We start from the raw sequence: 21,725 nt of genomic DNA on the forward strand, positions 1-21,725 counted from the left end.
CCTCCAACACTTTATGTGTGTAAGTTAGTAACTTGTCCCAGTTGTGTAGGTGAGCTCCAGAATCTGGTTGAGGGGAGGAAGATGTGGCCAGAATATGCTGTACATTTTGTTTTAATAATGTTTGAGTAATCTTGTATATATTTGATTAAGTACTGTTTAAATAATTATGGGTTGATTGCACTTGTTACGCTACCATGTGACACGCATGTCTCGCTTAAAATTAAACTTGAAGTTAAGCCTGTCTTCCCAGATTCTGTCTTTGAATTAGTTTAACAACAGAATGGGATAGAATTATTGAAAATGGCTTGGTGGTTGGCGTGCACTTGACCTGTTTGGACATTGACTTAAAACATTGGCCCATCTTCCTTCAATGAAGCTGCCTAACACTTCTACGTTTTGTTTATTGCTCTGACTTCTAATTGTCCAGAGTCGGGGGCGGGGGTGGGCGTCGGTGTTAGTTGCGGTGTAAATCTTGCATTGATTTTTTGACGTGACTAAAAATCTCTTCTTTTTTTCAAAAAATGTGTTCCATGTTTCAGATGACCTTGCAGGAACAGCACTCATCCCTGCATCTCCAGAGGCCTGGGCTCCCTATCCACTGTACACAACAGAACTGACCCCTGCCATCCCACATGCTGCGTTCACCTACCCTGCTGCTGCTGCTGCAGCTGCTGCACTTCACGCTCAGGTAACTAATGGTAGCTGTGTCAGCAACCCAGCACCTCCAACACCACTCTGCACAGGTCCTGGTTTATTCCTTTTAGTCTGATCACTGTGCAACTTTAAAAAAAAATTTTTTTTTGTACCTAATCGATCACAGTTTTCTTACTAATACACAAAGGCCCAGTCCAATCGACTGCATCAATGCCAACCCCCTACTGCATTGTCAGATTTGCATGGATCACCTTTACTTTGATCTAGCGGTGGGGTGGGACATGAAAGGTGCTGTCACTGGTCTAGAATGAGCTAGACACGCCTTATTTTCAGGGGTCAGAGGCTTGTGGTTGTGCAGGATAAACTTCAAGCAAGAATGGATTATTAAAAGAAATCAGTAAGTAAATCCAGATTTTTATAAAATTTCAAACTGTATTTTTTTTGCGTTTTGCTCATAGGGAGTTCCTTGCAGGCGAATTTCTTAAACTCTCAGTTAATGATTTGGGGGGGCAAAAAGACATTAGTAAGCTTGCAAAGTGTTTAAGGTCTCTATGGGAGCTGGTTGCCAAGGTTCTCGATCACAAACCAAATGTGAAAAGGTGCACATTGTACTCCCTGGTTCTTGGACTGGGAATGGATAGTATTGCTGGGATACATAGCAACCAAGGTAGGTGTTTCCTCCTGTGGTGACTTGGATTGTGCTTGTATGCTTCAAACAAATATATCCTGTATTATAGTATATGAACATATTTCCCTCAGTTGTGTTCCACTGAAGCCAGTGATTTGCATTTACTGTATAATTATAATAAATTTCCACCTAATTGAAAGTGTAGGCCTTGAAGCATATTCTGACAACCCTCGCAGTGTGATTTGGCCTCCGTAAGGAAGAAAGGTGTGGAGGCTGTGCTCAGGAGAATGTCCAACCTGAAATTTGTACCAGTAAATACAGAAATGCTCAGAAAGGAACTTCCTTTCTCAGGGGGTCCAAGACAGATTTGGAGAGCAGTCATTTAAAATTTTGCATAGGAGTTAACTGCAAGGAAACTGCCACTAATTTGCCAATGGAAACTTTGGGGGAATTTCAATACCAGTCAGGTTATCAATGTTTTCAGTTGGATGGTATCTCCAGGCACACAAATTGCTGCGTAGAGGGTGGGGGTGTACTACGAGATATGGGCAAATGTTTTTGGGTCTCTTCATCTGGGATGATTTAGTCATTTTTTAAAATTATTGGACCCCAGTGGAATGGAGAAGCTCTGGAAATCCACCTTGGAGATGTGTTGAAAAGCATGTGTACTGCTGAGCATTTTTGACCAGCCGTTTCTCCTTGAGCATTCGATTGTTCAGATAACATCATTCTTAGGATATTGCTGTGCAAAATATTTTTCCATGTGTGATAGTATTCCATTGGCTGAAAGTACTGCCCTGAGTCAACCTTTGAGGGATAGATTGTTGTTGAGACACCAGTTGGTTGTGTGAATTTTCATTGGTTAAAGTGATCTCCACATCTGAAGTATCACCTGTAGACCAGATATCCAGAGATTTGGCTAATTATTCTGAACACTAGAGTGTTTCAGGTTTTAACTTGGTATCTGGACTTATTTTGGGCGAATTCTTGGATAGACCCCAAATGCATCTTCTCATACAACCTATCACTACTTGCTGGCCTAATCCCATCATTGGAGCATGTTTGCTCTCCAACTTTACCCAGGATTAGTGACATTTTTAAACATTTGACTACAAATTCTTGGAGAAAGAGTGGTAGCAGGCCCTTTTGGCCAAATAAGCTTGTGCTGCCCAATTACATCCATGTGACCTACCAACCCAGAATCTTTGGAATATTGGAGGAAATGTATAAACTCCTTACAGGCTGTGTCAGGAAATGAACCTGGGTCACTGATACTGTAACAAAAGCTGAATGTCTCTGAGCACACGTCTCCCATGGTCCTTCATAGCACTCACACTCAATGTAAGTTTATTGTCAGTATGTGTATGTTGCCATATCGTACTTTGAGGTTCATTTTCTTGCAGGCATTGAAAGGAAATTTAGAAAAACTATGGAGTTTATGAAATCTATACACAAGATTTCCTTGGAGGGTGGAGTTCTTCACTTCAAAGTTCAAACTAAACTTGTTTTCAAAGTATATGTATGTCACCATATACCCTGAGATTCATTTTCATGTGGGCATTCACAGTAAATGCAAAGACACAACAGAATCTATGAATCTATGAAAAAGTGCACAACAAACAACCAGTGTGCAAATGATCTTCAAATACATAGATTAAATAATAATAAGCAAAAGATATTGGGAGAGTGTGTGTGCGTGTGCACTCCTGTTCTATCTCTCATGGCGGCAGTGACGAGAGCATGGCCTGGATGCTGGGGTTCTTGAATACTGCGTTCCACCGCCCCCAAGACCATGCTCCTTGTAGATGTGCTCAGCGGTGGGGAGGGCTTTACCCATGGGCTGCATCCACTACTTCCAGTAGGATTTTCTGTTCTTGGGCATTGCTCTTTCCATGCCAGGCCATAATTTATTTATTGTGTTACAGCACGGAATAGGCCTCCGGCCCTTTGCACTCCTCCACCTAGACATTTTACAATGATCAATCAACCTACCTACCGGTACACCTTTGGATTGTTGCGGGGGGTGGGGGGGGAATGGAACCATATCACCCGGAGGAAACGCACACAGTCATGGGGCGAATGTACATCTCCTTGTGGTGGTGGGAATTGAACCTAGGTCACCTGTACTGTAAAGCGTTGTACTAATCACTACGCTATGTAACCAGTCAGAATACTCTCCTCTGCATATCTATAGAAGTTTTGTGTTTCTAGTTCCTAATTTTTGTGAATTGCCTTCCTTTGGCACGAAAGCATCCATTGAAGTTTCTGCATCTCTGGTGTGAATTATTTTTTTTTAAATTGAGGGCTCAAAAGAAAATTTTTTTAAAGCAATTTATTCCTGGCCAGACTTTGTGCCCCCTGCTAGCCGGAGGCACTGATTTGTAAGAAGGAACTGAAATTCTTGAAGTAGTTTTCTTGTGATAAAAGATTAATGAGATCTCTTAGTGAAATAAAAGATGCAAAGTAGGAGGCTTGATGGACTGTTTGAGAATGACTTCCCTTAGTGGGAGTCGTGGCTGGACTGGAACTAAGTGATGATGAGTATTCCTTCAACCCAACATTAAAGATTGAGGAATTCAGAAGGTTATGAATCTTGTTTATTTCATCTATGGATGTAGAAGTGTTCGTTTGAAGCTGTGATCTGTCTTGTTTGGAGGTAATGGGTAGAAAATCTATTTCAGACTAACATTTGGGTAAGTTATCAAATGAATTGGAATGTCTGAGTATTTTTGTCCTTGTTCACTGAACTTCACTAAACTACACTGAGTTATAACTTGGCGTGCTCCACCCAAAATCTGCATTGAGAGTTGCCCTCATTTCAAGTTAGTGTGGATGGCATTTTTGCAATGAAATTCTAAATGGCTTTATCCCAAATGCTGATAAATAGGGAAGTTATTTTGGAATGGGAATGGTCTGTTTGCTACTTCATGTGTACTGAGGATTTCAACTTTGTCTAGAAATAGATAAATAACTTATTCAATTTAGAAGTTGCCCAAATCCCTGTGCATGTGGAAATTATTTTCACTTGATCTGCAGTGACATTGACCAAGCTGGAAGGGGAAATACCAAAGACAACTTTGTCTTCCTTAACACGATGCTGGAGGAACAGTGTGTCAGGCTGCATCTATGGAAAGGACTAGAGTTGACATTTTGGGCTAAGACCCTTATCAGGACTGAAGGATCCTTAAGTTATTGGATCTTGTATAGGAAGGTGGGCCCAGCTGGTGAACCATTTCTGATGCAATCAGTCTTCATAAAGCTCATCGGCAGTGCCATTTTGTTACTTTCCCGAGACTTGGCTATTTAGGCAATTGTAATGACCAACTTTAACACTCCAGTAATTGTTTGCACTACTTGTCTCATTCAGCTTAAAATAACTTTTCAAGTCTAAAGAATAGACATGGAGTTTCCTGATAAGGGCCTGGATTCCTTCTACAGATATTGCATATAAACTGCTCTGTAAAGGAGGATTAGCATATGTTCTGCAAGATTGGGGTGGTACTGTTCAGAAGGAAATGAGCTCATTCCTGTTTTTATCATTAATTAATAGATTAATGAGGCCAATTAGTCACTGGCCACTTCCTTTTGCAGCTTATTCCATCTAACTGGTGAAGTGTTTCCCCATGTGTTCCTATTAAATTTCCCCTAACCCTAAACTTGCACATTTAGTTCTTGATTTTTTTTTCCTTGCCCCAAGACTCTTAAATTTTTTTTACCTTTTTATAAGATCATCCTTCATTCTCCTGTGTTCAGGAATAAAGTCCCAACCTGCTCTTCTCTCCATAACTCAGTGCCTCAAGTCCCAACAACACCCTGTAAAACTCCTCTGCACTCGTTCCAGCTTTGAATAGCTCCCACAGATTGGAAACTAGCAATTTTAGCCATGAATAAGAGGAGAATTAGAATTAACCATTGTAATATGCAAAATGCTATAATCTGTTCGGTGGTAACAGTTCATTAAAATAGAATTGGCTAGAGTTAACAATGGTCAAATGGCCTCCTGAGCCAAAGTCAAAATTGACTTCCAACAGAACAATCCTATCCTATTACCCTGTAACCCCTCTCCACACTGTGATACATCTGCTCTTTAATGCAATTATCTAATCAGCTAATGGTGTGGCAGCAACTCAATGCATAAAAGCATGGTCGAGGTTCTGAGCAAACAGAATGGGGAAGAAATGTGATCAAAGTGAATGACATGGTATGATTGGTGCCAGATGTGGAGGTTTATCTCAAACTGCTGATCTCTTGAGATCTTAAACGCACAAGTTTACAAAGAACTGTGGTGGGGGGTGGGGGGGGCGGGGGAGAACAAAACACAAATCCATTTAGCAGCTGCTCTGTGGGCAAAAATGCCTTGTAAATGAGAGAGGGTCAGAGGAGAATGACCGGACTGATTCAAGCTGACAGGAAGGCGGCAGTAACAGAACTAGCCATGAGTTGCAGTAGTGGTGTGCAGAAGAGCATCTCTGAAAACACAACACAATGATCCTTGAAGTGGATGGGCTACAGCATCAGCAGACGGCAAACATGCACCTAGTGGCCATTTTATTTTGTAGGAAGTACCTAATAAGTTGCCATTTGAGTGTATGTTCCCTCTTGCTGACTAACCATTTTAGTTTCTGCCACTTGGACTAAACTTGTGACCAAAGGGTAATTTGCAGCAGCCGATGAACCTATGAACATGTATTTGGGTTATGGGAGGAAACCAGAGTATCTGAATAATGCCTTTATTTGTCAGGAGAACATTCAGCATCTGAGACTATGGTTGAACCTGCCTCTCTAGAGCCGAGGTATGGTACTAACTATCCTCCTCCTTCCACTATGAAACTAGCTGAGCTCATTAGTGGTGGACTTGGGTTTCCAGGAGGTCCTAAAGGATCCACACACGAGCCAATTAAATGACTGGATTAGGACAAGCAGGCAAATGGGATTTGAAAATCAACTGCAAACTGAAGATGCAGCAAGAAATGGTGTTGGGTCCAGTCTACACCAATCATTTGAGTGACAGTATAAATCGTAATATTCAGGTTTGCTAATATAAATTTAGGTGGCAATGTGGACTGAGTGGTTTGCAGGGCAAATTTAAAGGTCTAGATAGGGTAGATAGATGGGCAAGGAGATGTGGTTGAAAAAATTATTTCAAATAGTGAGGGATGAAATTTGAGGTCCTTGTCCACCAATCTGATTATACCAGCACAAGGAGTAAAATTTATTTTATTGAGACACAGCATGGAATGGGCCCTTCAAGCCATGCCACCCAGCAATCCCCCATTAAATCCTAGCCTAATCAAGGGACAATTTACATTGATTTACCTACCAGCTGGTACGTCTTTAGATGGTGGGAGGAAAGAGGAGCCCTCGGTGGAAACCCATGTGGTCAAGTCACGGAGAATGTACAAACTCCTTACAGGCAGCAGTAGGAATTTGAACCTGGGATGTCTGCACTGTAAAGCCAGTGATGCTGTGTGGTGTTTTTGGGTTTGAGTGCAGAGAATGAGATTGCTTTATCCAGTTACATGCAGCCTGGGTGAGACTTCAGATTGGGTGTTGTGTACAGAATCTGGCCTCCTAACCTTGATCAATAACTTGTTTGTAACGGAAAAGCGATGAAGTTTCAAGATTGACTCCTGGGTGGTGAGTTTGCGTGAGGTTTAGCAGAACAAGTCCATGTACCCAAGCTTAGAAAAATGAAGGAAGATCTCAGAAATATCAAGCCCTACAAGAATTTTGCACAGGGAAAATGTGGACTGCTTTGTCTGGCTGAATGAACCGGGGATTCTAGTTCCAGTCATTCAATGCTGAGACAAAGAAACTTTGGAGGGTGGGTGTATTTTTAATTCTCTAGCCAAAAGACTTTGATTTTTTTTTAAACGAATGGGAAATGGGATTATAGGTTAGTGCAAGAAAAACAAAAGTGTGCTACCCACCATGAATGGTAGAACAGGCATGAGGGGCTATGTGGTCAGTTAGTAAACTAATTTTGCATGCAGTGCTAATCCGCTTTAATGGAGCCATGTCCTTCTGTTTCATTTAAGTCATAATCTTAAATTGTTGGAGCTTCTTAAATACCTTTTGCCTTTTTCATTAAATACCTCTCAAGTGTGGAAATGCTCTCAAATGTCCTGGATATCAATCCTGGTATTGATTAGTTGCTGTTTTTTCTAACTTGCTGTGCTAATTTTGTTTGTGTTTACTTCAGAGCAATCTGTCTGATGCTGTTAGGAATTAAAAGTAGGGATCTTTGCAGGGTATGTCAAGGTTCATGAGATGGAGTGAAATTCCAGGTAATCTATGATGTAATATACCTATTTGTTAAATTTAGTGTCTAGTAGTGAACATCACACACACTCCTGGATGTTAAATATGCCAGAGTAGTGGTGCCATTTCTTACCAATATCAAGTTCCAAACTTGCCATGGAGAGGTTGGAAAGGCAGAATGAAGAAATAGTTATTGGAGACAAGGCAGATACTAGAAATCTTGCAATACAATGCTGGAAGAACTCAGCAGGTCAGGCTATGGAGGGGAAATAGACAGTCAACGTTTTGGGCTGATGCCCTTCATCAGGACTCATTGAATTATTGGAAAATGGACAATGGAATGTTTGCTTTTAAAAGCAAAGTGTAATCACTGCCTGATGAATTGAATCTGGGATCTGCTTCAGCACAGTTACTTTTGCCAGGGTTCCCTTGGTCCTAATGCAACAGCATGTCCATGCACAGAACTTTGTACATGGGAATGAGTTTTATTCCGTTTAAACTAAAAACAAAACACACAATGCTGGAGGAACTCAGTTCAGGCAGCATCTATAGAGAGGAGTAAACAGTTAATGTTTTGGGCAGAGACACTCCCATAAGGAGTTTAACGAAATGGACAGAAGGCAATGAGTTGTGGGGAGGGGTTCCTTTTCACTCCTAATGAAGGGTCTTGGCACAAAACCAACTATATAGATGCTGCTTGACCTGCTGAATTCCTCCAGAACTCCAGTATCTGCAGAATCTCATGTTTAAATGAAAAATTAAATGCTTTTCATTCAGGCAGTGGCTGTGGAGTTCATTAACCTAACGCATCAACTGCTCCTCTACCACAGACACTACCTTCTGAGGAACTTGGGCATCTTTTGCTATTTCAGATTCTCAGCTTCTACAGGACCACTGGAACTTGTCTGTTTTGCTTAAACCAACTTCAGAAATCTTGTTGAATGCATAACTGGAATTGAATCAACAGGAATCGGAGGGGCTCTCCACTTGATGTGGTGGGTTTGGTATATTCTGAAGTTTAAGAAAAAAGATTGTGCTGATAACTCTTGAGTCTGAGCTGGGGAAAGCTGTCCTGTTTTGTGTCACACGTGGTGCAGGGCTCAGAAGTGAGGCAAAGGAACATGGAATTAAGTTTAAATTTTCTTAGGGTGGAGATGGAATTGCTTTAAATGCCTGAGAGATGTGAACAAACTCTGAATGGCACTGACTACCTGTAAAGGAAGGGATACCTTGGAGATGTTGTTTGGGCTAGTGAAGTGAGCCCTCTGTATCTCGGCAAGGGGCAAGTGACCACAAGGAGAGGGAATGTTGGGGTGGGTGGGAATGGGGAGAACCATGTTCCCCATCTTGAAGCATGGGAAGGAGATTGAAGAAACGCTGGCTCTGCGATGTACACAAAACCAGGGAGCAAAATAAAAACCTGGAGCAACACAGTGGGTCAAGCAGCCTCTGTGGAGGGAAATAGACAGTCGACGTTTCATCTGGAATGGATCTCTACCTGAAAAGTTGACCATTTCCCTCCACAGGTGCTGCTTGCCTGGCTGAGTTCCTCCAACATCTTGATTCTTTTCAGACATCAGAAATGACAGATGCTGGAATTTGGATCGTGACTTGCTTCAGCAGTAGAACTTCTGCAGGACACGTTTCACTACTTTTGCGTGCAGACACTTAGGTGAACCTACCTACTCAGAACCCTGGGGTCGTGAAGCAAATTGCATTCTTGAATCTTAAACTAAACACATTCTTAGTTATCCAAGTTTCATTGAAGCCTCAGTGAGGTTTAGTTGAATAATAGTGAACATAGAACTTTCTGCTTCAATCAGTTCAAATTGTTCTGATATCCTGAGATTTTTGATAGGTCTTGGCTTTCCTGTTTTATTATGAGCTCTACACTTTGAACTGGGAGTGCATTGATTTTCTGGAAAACTTCAGACAGGAGCCTCAGTCATCTTGGCATTGGAGACCATTAAAAGGACTTCCTGAATTGGTTCCAAATCAGCTGGTTTTGATTTGAAGAAGTTCACCTGATCTACTGGCAGTGATTAGTTCCCTTGAGCTTTGGATTTGATGTAGGTTTTATTTGGGGGGTGGTGGGGGGTAGAGATGGGAATGTGGTGGGGATCCCAAAGTTTGGTCTCTTTGTTTCATGTCATCAGGAATGTATTTGCCATGATTTGTGTAAATAAGATTCAACAAATACTTTCATACTATCTTCCCCCCCCCCCCCCCCACAGTAGTTAATGCTCCTAAAAATTGGTAAATTCTGTTCTGATGAGAAATTGATCAGGACACCTGCCTTCTAACCCTTTTTATGGGTCTCCTAAAACTCCTTCCAGGAAACTGGCATCTTCTCACCTGATGCAATTGTTTGTCAACTACTAAGGTGATAACAAACGTGGACTAACACTAATGTTGGTTAGTGAGCAAGAGCCTGTTTGAGATGCCAAAGTGTTGGGATGGACAGTACTCTTTGGGCCCTAGGTCATGGTCTCTTGGGGTTTTGCTATTGCTTGTGTGGTGGGGGTTGATGGTTTTGCTGCTGCTTGTGGGTGTAAGGGAGGTTTCGGGGTTCTAATGTCATTCTTTGTGCTTTTACTATTTCATGAATGTCTGTGAAGAGTAACGATTTCAGGTTGCAGACGAAATACATCTCTGATATTAAACTGAACCATTGAAATGTTGTCCTTTTAAGGACTGTGACAAGGTGCTGGTTAGAATGGCCTTCTGAATATGCTTGAGGTAGCAAGGATAATTTAATAACCTTGAGCTTTGTCACTTGCTCCCTTTTGCTCTTTGGGCCTTGCTAATTGGTTTGTGACAATGAAGTTCATGTTGAACCATTGTTAATGTCCATCCCTCTTGCTGTCTCTCTTCCACTGTTGGATGTACCATTCATATTTACTCTTGCAGTTCTGCACAACTGCTCGTAAGCACTAATTATTTAACTACACGTGCTAAAATGGGTCATTCCTACCATCTTGAACTGCACGGTTACTTGTAATTAAAATGTATGAACTAAATTAGATTATGCTCAGTTTTAATTCCAACTGAAATTATTTCTCATACACTGTTGCTATGCTTAATTATGTTCTTGCATACTCATGGTTGGCTGGCTTCAAAAGTAAATCCTAAATGAGCCTTTTTAGAATTTTGAACATCTTTGCCAAGTTTTATCACTTTAAATGCAGTCTGTCACATGCATTTTTCTTTAATCACGGCTGTAAGGTTTGCTTGTATTTTTAGGAAGCTTCCCCGCTCTTGGGTCCCATCTCCTGCTTGCTTTGTGCTGCGTTTATATTTTAAAAATTAGAAAATGGGGAATGTTTCCTTTCTTGATATTTCATTTTGGAGATCAGCAAAGCAGAAAAAGACACACTGTGCAGTGCCAGAAGTTGTACCAGGACATGGTCATGTCCAATTCTCTCTTCAGCTGAAGGCCCGCCTAATACTTGTGCTTCACAACTGCTTTGAAATTTCACCGTGACTGCTGGATGCTCGCTTTTCTTTATCTTTAAATTGCTGTGCTGTTTTACAATGTGCTTTTAAGCATGCAGGGTGTGAGTCATTCCCAACACATCTGCAGGGAGAATACCAATGAGTCTTTATCATTCACTGGTGACTTGCAACCCAGCTCTGTATTTCTGAGATTTAGATGGTCAGTCAAACTGAATTGACCTAGAATTGGAGCCCATCACTCTTGATGCAAGTGCTTCAAACAACTTTGCCTGAAAAGCCTTTACTTTTTTTAAAAAGCCTGAATTTTGCATTTGGGTTTGTTCCACTGACTTTTTCGCCACTGTCCTGATGGATCTCTGCCTGAAACAGTGACTGTTCACTCCCTCCATTTGCCTGACCTGATTTCCTCCAGCATTTTGTGTTGCTGAAGATTTCCAGCATCTGCGGTATCTTTTGTGTCTGGTCTCAGAAATGGGTCCTTTTTCCCTCATGCTGACTTCTCCCCATCTACACCTATCAGATTTTGTCCATATTAGATCTGTGTCCTTTAAGTGCCTCTTGGACAGAATATTTGTATGCGATTTCCTCCACCCCTGACAGTGTATTCTAGATGTCACCTATTGTATGTATATCTTGCTCTTCACCTTTAGAACTCATTCCCCTCCTTTCTGACAAAACTCAAATTTTTGTGGAAAAAAAATTATTTCCCCATCTGTGCCTCTTATCTGTATTGACATCAGGTCAAAGGTTTTGTATCCATCCTCAATTCCATTTGAGTGCTGCCTTTAGCTCTCAGTTCGTTCCTACGATTGAGAGCTTGTCAACTGTGCCAAAATGATTCATTGCAACGTGGGGATCTATTACTGATAGAACCCCTTTGCCAGAAATCTAGTGTAAATTCTTGCCATCTGGTATTTGCCTGCAGCTGAGAGGCTAGCTGAGAATTGAGCTAATCAGTGCTGAAAGCTGCATCCTGATTGGCTTGATGAGTGTGGACCTTTACATAGAGACTGGCATTGCCGCTCCACATGTTGGCAGCCTACCTGGATCCTGTGGTCTCCTTCATCACCCCATGATGAGAGTGATGAAAGCTGCTATCTTCCCCTCTGCGCAGTGTTCTAGGCATCCCTACGGTTATTCCCTCAACAGCTATCAGTCTCTGATTTGCGGGAAGATGGCGGTTCAAAACGCATCCACCAGAATCTGCTAAGGGAGACATCTGGTGGCCTGTCTATCTGTGGAATTGATCCAGTCCCGGGCAATAGCCTGCAAGAGGTGCAAACCCTAGCCCCATAATCTCAGTGCTAATTGATTAAACTGGCCCTTGTAGATCACAATAAGCTATTTGCAATTTTTTTTTGCTTTGAGATGTTCTTGCCTGGTTCCTGACACAATAGTGAACAGCTCCAGCAAGTATCTTAACTACGGAGGCACCTGCTTGTCACTGTTAGGAGTCCTGGACCAAGCACACAGCAACAGATTGGTACTTGGGAATAAGTTGGGTACTGGGCTATGATCAATCTTCTCCCCCTACACCCTGTGAATTCTAGGGAATTAAATTGTGTTATCACTCGCTGCAACTGGTCTTTGAAACGTCAAGAGATTACAAGATGGATATGTAGACCTCGGAGCCCAATACCGCAGGTGTGACCTAATCATAGTATTCACTCCATGATCAGCATTCCATTAACCTTGCATTTATATGTATCGTTTCATATTTAATGAGGCTATTTTGCTGCTTGGAATCTATAATGGTTGCTTGGAGTAAATCCATTTCCCTTCATGTATTCCAGTGATAGTTCTTTCACATGCTCATCAACTTCCTTATTTTGCCACTAACCTGTACTTAAAGATAATTTACCGTAGCTAATCCACATCTCTGGAACGTGGGAGGAAATCCGTCTTGTAGAGACTATACTATCCATACAGAACTGCAGAGGCAAGGATTGAACCTGCAAATGAGGCAAGTGCACTAACTGCTGCACCATCGTCACCCAACTGTGCCACATCTTGGTCTGACTTTTAACAATCATTGATATTTATTGGAATTATTAGCGCTTGCTATGTCACAGACTTTGGCTTGCCAATGAACAGAACTCAGAGCCAAACATACATTGTGGGTATGATGTAAGGGTATATCTTGAGGAGCAAATCATGATGGCCCCCTCCCATTCCATCCTTCCCCTTCCCCCTCTTCCCACACCCCGACACATTTCACACAGTGGCATAGCAAGTAAAGCTCCAGAGGTCTCTGCTCAAACCTCACCTCAAATGCTGTCTCTAGAATTTGCCTGTTCCTCCCTGTGGGGTTTCCCGAGCTGCTCCGATTTCCTCCTGCATTCTGAAGGCTTGCTGATACACACTCATGAGACAGGTTGGCTTATTGGTGATCATGGCTCAACTGGGGTGCTACGTACCTGCTGAAAGCTGCACCTACTTTGGCAAGCGCCTCCTGAAGCAGTGGCTCTGTGCCCCCCTCTGCCACCCCCCGGCCATTGATGACCGCCTGAACGCCATCGAGGACCTGAGGGCAGTGCCAGACAAGGTGACTGAGGTGCTGGAGCTGCTGAGAAAGGTGCCCGACCTGGAACGGCTCCTGAGCCGGATTCACAGCATCGGCTCGCCTCTGAAGAGCAAGGACCATCCCGACAGTGGGCGGTGTTGTATGAGGAGACTACGTACAGCAAGAAGAAGATTACTGACTTCCTCTCTGCCTTGGAGGGTTTCAAAATCTTCCAGGAGGTGCTGCAGGTCATGGAATCGTCCGTGGACGGCTTCAAATCCAAGCTATTGAGGCAGGTGCTGAGCCTGAAGGGTAGTGGCTCCGAAGGCCTCTTCCCGGACTTGTCGGCTGAGCTGAAGAGGTGGGACACGGCCTTTGATCACCAGAAGGCGAAAAACACTGGAGTGATTATGCCCAAGTCTGGCTTTGATCCGGACTACGATCAGGCACTGGCTGATATCAAGGAGACTGACGCTAGCCTCCGGGAGTACCTGGAAAAGCAGCGCAAGAGGCTGGGGTGCCGCGCCGTGGTGTACTGGGGCACGGGCAGGAACCGCTACCAGCTGGAGGTTCCAGAAGCCGTGGCCGACCGCCACGTGCCCGAGGAGTACGAGCTGAAATCCACCAAGAAGGGCTTCAAGCGTTACTGGACCAAAGCCATCGAGGATAGCAGGTTAATCTCCTTGGTGTATGGCCGAGTGGTGGAATCAAGGGGTCAATAAAACGAGATTAATGTAAGTGGGTGCGGTGCTTAAGATGGCCTGATTGTACTGAGAGCCTTTTTCTCTGTGCTGTCAGACCTCTCTCTACGCCATTTGGAGGTCAAAATGTGAAGCGATGCTAAAATACCTCCCAAGTGCTCGGAAGCTTGATCAGAATTATCACTCTTCAGTCTGGATATTCCTTCATCTGTTGTATTGGCGTGTCATCTACAAATATTCTCCTGCAGCACCTCCCAATCCTACAACCTCTGCCACCAAGCAGGGTGAGGGAGTTTGTGTACAGGGACATCACCTGCACAGTCCCTTGTAGGATGCAGGAGGAAACTGTAGCTTCTGTGGAAACACCATCCTGAGGCAGTCATCACTATTCCTACACCAGACCCACGTCCTAGAATTTTTAAAGTAATATCAGGAAGGGAATGTGTGGGCTAAGGCAGCAGCTGATAATACTTGCTTAAACCATTTGTGTATGAGTGGTAAACCCGGGCCTTTAACCACAATTTATGCAGATTTTTTTGGGGGGAGTTGGTTTGGATAAACTGGTTCAAAGATTTTGGCATACCATGTCTACTGACTCATTTTTACATTGGCTAATATTGTAATGTTCTCATGAAGTTTTGTCTAACCATCTGTCATTGTGTGGAGTAATTAACCAAGGAGTAACTTTCCTGACTGGTCTCTGAACCTCATGCTCCCTCTATGCAGTGTCTTGTGTACCTTCTGTAAACTCATTTGACCCATTCACTCGCATTTTATTGCCCAGGATGTGTTGGCCTTTGGAATGCTTGCAATGTGGAGATTGCATTGGTCTTTACTAAAGACACAATGTGAGAACTTTGTTTATAAAGGCTTATGGGCCAGATTTGATTATGAAGTTTGCACTGAAGCCTCTGCTGTGAATCCTTTCACATCAGTCTAGCCAGGTCCAGTCTTGCTTGAACTCAAACTGACTCATACTTTTGAAATCAAAAGTGAGACTTTTCGTCTCCCCTTTGTGGATCAGCACTTCATTTGCCAGCTACAAGTGTGAAACAAGACTTGTGAAATGTTCATTTTTTTAATAAAATCGGTTTTGGCTGTTCAGTGGTTTGGATTTGGAATTGTAGTCACAGAAAGTAGATTAGTCTGAATATGTTGACTTCCTTTCCCACAACCTTCAGGGCTCTTGTGCTTGGAATTTGATCATTTGCACCTGACCTCCATTAATGGTGATTGAAAGCAAGATTAGAGTCTCACTTGCCCAGCTGTTAATTTCAATCCAAAACAGAAATGAAAGAATTTTCCCTCCTTTAATAAACTAGTTTCCTGCTGGTTTGGGGGCAGGATTGGGGGAAGGTTTTACTATTTCATATCTGGTCATATCACATTGAGAAAATAAGCTTTTCCTACCTTTGAACTCTACAAATCCATGCAGTTACCCATATTTTTAAAAAGTTGACTAAATGTGGATTTGAGATTGGTGGTGACATGTTGCAGAGGCAGGCATTCCTAGAGAATACACATCTCAAAGTGGAATTTTGTAACCTTGTTACTGATGCTTATACTCCCAATGCCATTTTTCCCTGAGGTATTTGGATAACTGACTGACTACATCCTCATCCAGAACATGATACTCAACCCGCTTTTATAGGTTTTCTTCACTTCAAGAGAAGCATCTTTGACAAAGCCTTCACATTTGAACCTTTAATTTAATTTACAAGTGCAATTCCAATATGAAAGTTTTATTTTTCAAACTTTAGAAATTTGACTGTGTACCTTGTATTTGGCTTTCATGTTTTAGTTTTCAAACATAAATTTGTTTTGGAGATTAAACAATAAAATGTAACACTTAGATGGACAATTTAAATTTGGAATGCCACAACCTTTTGAGCTTCTATTCATTCATGAGATGTGGATGCAACTCGCAATGTCAGTTTACCCCTGAACTGAGGCAGCTGAGGGTCAACATTGGATCTGATGGTCACACAAGCCAGGCTGCAGGACTACAAACTTGTTTTCACTTTAAAATCCACAGTGGGAATGGTGACAAAACAGGCAATAAATATGATTTGTTGCAATTACTCATTAGCAGATTAGTTTTAGCTGCTGTTCTCCAAACCAGTTTATCCTTTCAATGACAAACAAGAGAAAATCTGCAGATGCTGGAATCCAAGCAATACACACAAAATGCTGGAGGAACTCAGCAGGCCAGGCAGCATCTATGGAAAATAATAAACAGTCGATGTTTCGGGCCAAGCCCCTTCACTGGTCCTAATGAAATATTGGCCAGAAACGTTGACTATACATTCCATAGGATGCTGCCTGGCCTGATGAGTTTCTCCAGCATTTTGTGTGTGTCCTTTCAATGAGGTTTGATTGTTTTTAAACCTGGATACGATGACCATAGCAGATCAGGGCTGCTCTGTTCTAAGTACCTCACTAGTTCAGGCAGCATCAGAGAGACAATCTTGTGCATCCGGGGCACTCCCTCATAATGGAGGGAAGGTTTTGGGAGCAGAGGATTTATTCAGTGAGGGTGGAGTGCAAGACCAGGTGAGTAAATGTACATTTATGGAGCAGTGTGATTGACTAAAGCTGAGCCACATGGAAGCTGTAACTGGGAAATATAACTCGGGCTACACCGGATAAATCTGTAACCAAACCTTTTTCTCTTTGTTTTTACCCTCTGTCCACACTAAAACGGCGTTTTTGTTCCCCGAGACCGGAGATTTTCAGAAATGCTCTCCAGAGTGTGATTTTGAAAACGCAGCTTGGCCAGAGCAGTGTGGACGGGGTAACCGGAGAGTTCTGGAAACGCTGTCATGACGTGCTGAAACAGAAGCTGACGGCAGTGCGCCACTTCATTGTTATCTTGAACGCACCCTAACAATTTCAGAACAGAAGGCAACTAGACTGAAGCCAGAAGAGTTAGAAATGTACTCACCAAATACTTTGACCCATAACTTACTGAATAAATAAGTATACTCACTTTGCCCTGTTTTCTGTCCTCGTATGAAGGTGGTTTACCTATTTATGCAAGTACTTCTCTGACAATAGATGTGTAACAGCCTAATGTAACATTGTATGGAAATACAAGGTAATACTGATGCAGACATGTTTTACACATTCAATAAGGGTCTTTATTAATGCAACAGAGCTAGTCAGTTTTTCAATGTTCGTCATCAGCCAGGTCATCCTGTACGTGAACTCCCTGTCGGTTTGTCTCCATACGCTCCAGTATGTTTTTGTTTAGTTTTAAGTCCTCCTGCGTGGGAGCCAACAGCTGCCCGTCATTTTAAGTTTTTCTAGTCTGTAACTGAACAAATGCGCACCATCTTTCACAGCGAGATTCGACACCAAACATGTCGCTTGTTTTCGGTAGATGTGTCCTGCGCATGTGCAGTAGGAGGAGATTCACCGAAATCTCCATTTCATTGTGGACAGAGATATTTTTTTAAAACACATAGTGTGGACGCCTATCGTTTTTACGCGAAACCGGTATTTACAAGATTATCCAGTCCAGTGTGGATGTAGCCTCGGTAAACCCCCAGGAGCATCTAAGAAAATCTCAAACTTCTGAACTGTGTTCAATACTACTTCAACATGGAGAAATCATTATCTGCAGTTCATTTGCTGTAATTGTACTTTTTGAATGTTGTCATGTAAATTTAGAATTGCATGTTTACAATGGTAGCACACACCAGCTAGCAGAACCACTTTGAATATTCAATGCTGGTGTCTGTTCCAAAAGCCTTGGCATACAAGTGCCAGACACCCAAAATAGATCCCTTTTGTTACAATGTTGAAGGATGGCTCCATAAATATAGAACTAACAAAGATTAAGTGACACAGCAGATCTGTCCTGAACTGGGCCTTAAGTTGCAGGGATACTTTTAACAATGTGCTAATAGGAGCAGTTATCCATTGTCTTCCCTGTGCATTTTCAGTGGGACCGAATCAGAATGTGGTAACACTAGTCCTGATGTCTTGATGAAGGGTCTCTGCCTGAAACATCAACTGTTCACTCTTTTCCATAGATGCTGCCTGGCCTGCTGAATTCCTCCAGCATTTTGTGTGTTGCTTGGATTCCAGTATCTGCAGATTTTTTTCCCTTGTTTGTACCGGTGGAAGTTAAATTGTGTACAAGTTTAATTGCCTGAAGACTGGGTTCTCATTTCAGTTAATCCATAATTACTATTTATAAATGTCGTAATCAAAGAATGATTCCTAACAACCAGATAATTTGGTATAATATGATGCTAATGGTAAGAATATGGGACATGCCCAACACATGAGAAAATACAAGTAAAGAACAATGATAGATAGATACTTTATTCATCCCCATGGGGAAATTCAACTTTTTTTCCAATGTCCCATACACTTGTTGTAGCAAAACTAATTACATACAATACTTAGTAAAAAAATATGATATGCATCTAAATCACTATCTCAAAAAGCATTAATAATAGCTTTTAAAAAGTTCTTAAGTCCTGGCGGTTGAATTGTACAGCCTAATGGCATTGGGGAGTATTGACCTCTTCATCCTGTCTGAGGAGCATTGCATCGATAGTAACCTGTCGCTGAAACTGCTTCTCTGTCTCTGGATGGTGCTATGTAGAGGATGTTCAGAGTTTTCCATAATTGACCGTAGCCTACTCAGCGCCCTTCGCTCAGCTACCGATGTTAAACTCTCCAGTACTTTGCCCACGACAGAGCCCGCCTTCCTTACCAGCTTATTAAGACGTGAGGCGTCCCTCTTCTTAATGCTTCCTCCCCAACACGCCACCACAAAGAAGAGGGCGCTCTCCACAACTGACCTATAGAACATCTTCAGCATCTGACTACAGACATTGAATGACGCCAACCTTCTAAGGAAGTACAGTCGACTCTGTGCCTTCCTGCACAAGGCATCTGTGTTGGCAGTCCAGTCTAGCTTCTCGTCTAACTGTACTCCCAGATACTTGTAGGTCTTAACCTGCTCCACACATTCTCCATTAATGATCACTGGCTCCATATGAGGCCTAGATCTCCTAAAGTCCACCACCATCTCCTTGGTCTTGGTGAATACTTGGTGAAATCTAGACTGAATACTAGGGAGAAAAGTCAGTTCTGATACCTGCAAAAAGAGCCATCTAACTGAAGCTGGAGATGCAGTATCAAGTCAGGAAGGTGATGGTGTGGCCAGATGGAAGATATGATTGATGTCTGCATTGGGCCTTTAACAGTACGTGAGGGCAGTCATGAAGGATCTCTGAATTAGTAGCAGGCAACTGGAAGTTTGGTCACTCCTGAAGGCAAAATGTAGGCACTCTGTAATCACCCGGTTTGCATTTGGTGGAGGGAACACAGTGCAATACAGAAAATTGGGGAAAATGTGCGAGGGAATCGATGCTTCACTCAAAGCAATGTTTGAGCCCTGTGGGTAGGAAGAGAAGAGGCGAAATGACTAAGTTTATGTTTCGCTGAGTTGCATGGAGAAAGTGACATAAATGGAGAGTGGTTTATGGGGACAGGAGTTGTCAAAGGAGCAAGCCTTTATGATGGGGAGGAGGCATGCCTAGTGGTGGAAATTGTGAGCGGAGATCTGCTAAATGAAGAGGCTAGTTGGTGGCATTTGAAGTGACGGGAATTTCTTTTTGCCTTCTCCAGAAAATTACCTGCAGTGCAGTCATGGGCCTTTTAAAGAATACTACTGTTGTCTCGACTGTTTTGGAAACCCCATTTCATTCTTAAATTCTATTCAAAATCATTTTTTATCCATGAGTAACATTTCAGTCCCAGTTATGGTTTGGACCACTTCTCAAATCTAGGGTAATTTCAGTTTGCCCAGGATACTTTTGAGTTGATATACAGTAGTAAATTCACTAGCCAATGGAAAGGGTATGGTTTTCTGGTGGCTGACAGTTTTGGCTGCTGTAATTAAAACATTAAATACATTTCCTTGTCAGTTCAGTGGAGTTCTAGATTAGTGCCATAAGCAGCCCATAATGCCCAGGATGCAAGTCTGCAAACAAAGTCAAACCTTGTTGTTCTGTGCAGATGTCCCAGAGTTGGTGGTTTTGAAAGTATAATGAAGTGATTTATTTGTTTCAGATGCGCTGGTATCCTCCGTCTGAAGCTTCTCCGCAAGGATGGAAGTCCCGTCAGTTTTGCTAAGTATTTAGTAAGTATCCTGATAGTATTTATCATAAATGCTTGTGCTGTTCACTTTCACCTCCCTCAGCCTTTTCCCTCTTCCTTTTCCTCTCTGCACCCCCCCGCAACCTGCCAGTGTGTTCCACTTTTACTCCAACCTCTAACAGTCAAGGAAGTAAACACAAGGTTCTAGACACTGGAAATCCAGAGTAACGCACAAAAAATTGCTGGAGAATCTTGGGTCAGGCAGCATCTATGGAAAGGAATAGATGTTTTAGACTGAGATCCTTCCACTTGGCCAAAAATACTCATTCCTTATTCCTCTCCAGAGCTACTGCTTTACCTGCTGAGTTCCTTTGGTACCTTGTGTTAGTTTAGTTTAAGCCTATATTCTTGATCTACAATGGGCTGAAATTAATCAAGATTAGACGGTGCTAATTTTGCTTTAACAGCCCTAGGAAGTCCCTCTAATGAAGAGCTTTCTCTGTGTTAAATCTGCTCAAAATTACTTGTCCTGAGTAATCGTTTGCTTCCAATTTGTGGGTTGTAGCATTTTTTTCTAACGTGTGATTTGCTGCGCTAAGCAATCCTGTGACCATACAATGGTTTTGTCTCATAAACACCTTTACCCAAAATTCTTGGTTCATTCAGAGTTAGTGAATCTGCTTTCTGTAATCGTATCGCTTCTGGTTCTCTCCCGGATTCCAGTTGCCCTTCAGCTCGTGGGAAAAAACCTTCAGAGCCCTAAATGTTCCCTCTCGACAAAAGTTGTTTAGAAATACAGCAGGCCCTTCTGGGCCAGTGAGCCCACACTTCCCTGTTACACCCATGTGACCAACTAAAACCTACTAATCCATACTCTCTGGAATGTGGGAGAAAACCGATGTACCTGGAGGAAATCCATGTCACGGGGAGCATAAACTCCTTGTGGACAGTGGCAGAACTGAACCCGGGTCTCTGCTATCCCAAAACTTAAGAATTTTGTACCAATTTCTCCATTTAGTTGCATTTCATAAATCTGTGGCTCTGTTGCTACATCTCTTGTATTTTCTTAGACCTTGTATCCTTAGAATGTGAGAACAGGAAATGGAGATGTACTGTGCTTAATACTCTACCAATGATCCATTAAGTTTCTTCCTTGTAACTTGCTGTATCTTGTGTTACAGGCCTGCTCTCTTGGCCTTTCCCTTATTGCGTGGGCGAACACTGAAAATGGATACTAAGCTATCAAAAACAAATACTACTTTATAAGATTTGGAAGGGTGTTAGAGATCAATTGTTTCCTGGAAGTTTCTTGGGACCCTGTTGCAATATTAATCAGCAACTGGTCCTAAATGCCCTTGTTGTCGAGAGACTAATATTACATTATATTAATGGGTTAAGTTTC

General features: G+C 42.3%; 1 protein-coding gene across 2 annotated transcripts in view; it reads left to right on the top strand.

The window, feature by feature from the left end:
* The window catches only part of rbpms2a (RNA binding protein, mRNA processing factor 2a), a 120,704-nt gene that overhangs the window by 90,735 nt on the left and 8,244 nt on the right, over nucleotides 1-21,725 (top strand). For both annotated transcript variants that reach the window (XM_073025005.1, XM_073025004.1), the window contains 2 exons: nucleotides 540-688; nucleotides 20,297-20,366. In XM_073025005.1, coding sequence (XP_072881106.1) covers nucleotides 540-688; nucleotides 20,297-20,359 — 212 coding nt within the window. In that variant the 3' untranslated portion in view covers nucleotides 20,360-20,366. The remainder of the gene's footprint in view (nucleotides 1-539; nucleotides 689-20,296; nucleotides 20,367-21,725) is intronic.

Source organism: Hemitrygon akajei, chromosome 21 (assembly GCF_048418815.1).
Source record: "Hemitrygon akajei chromosome 21, sHemAka1.3, whole genome shotgun sequence".
Classification (NCBI taxonomy): domain Eukaryota; kingdom Metazoa; phylum Chordata; class Chondrichthyes; order Myliobatiformes; family Dasyatidae; genus Hemitrygon; species Hemitrygon akajei.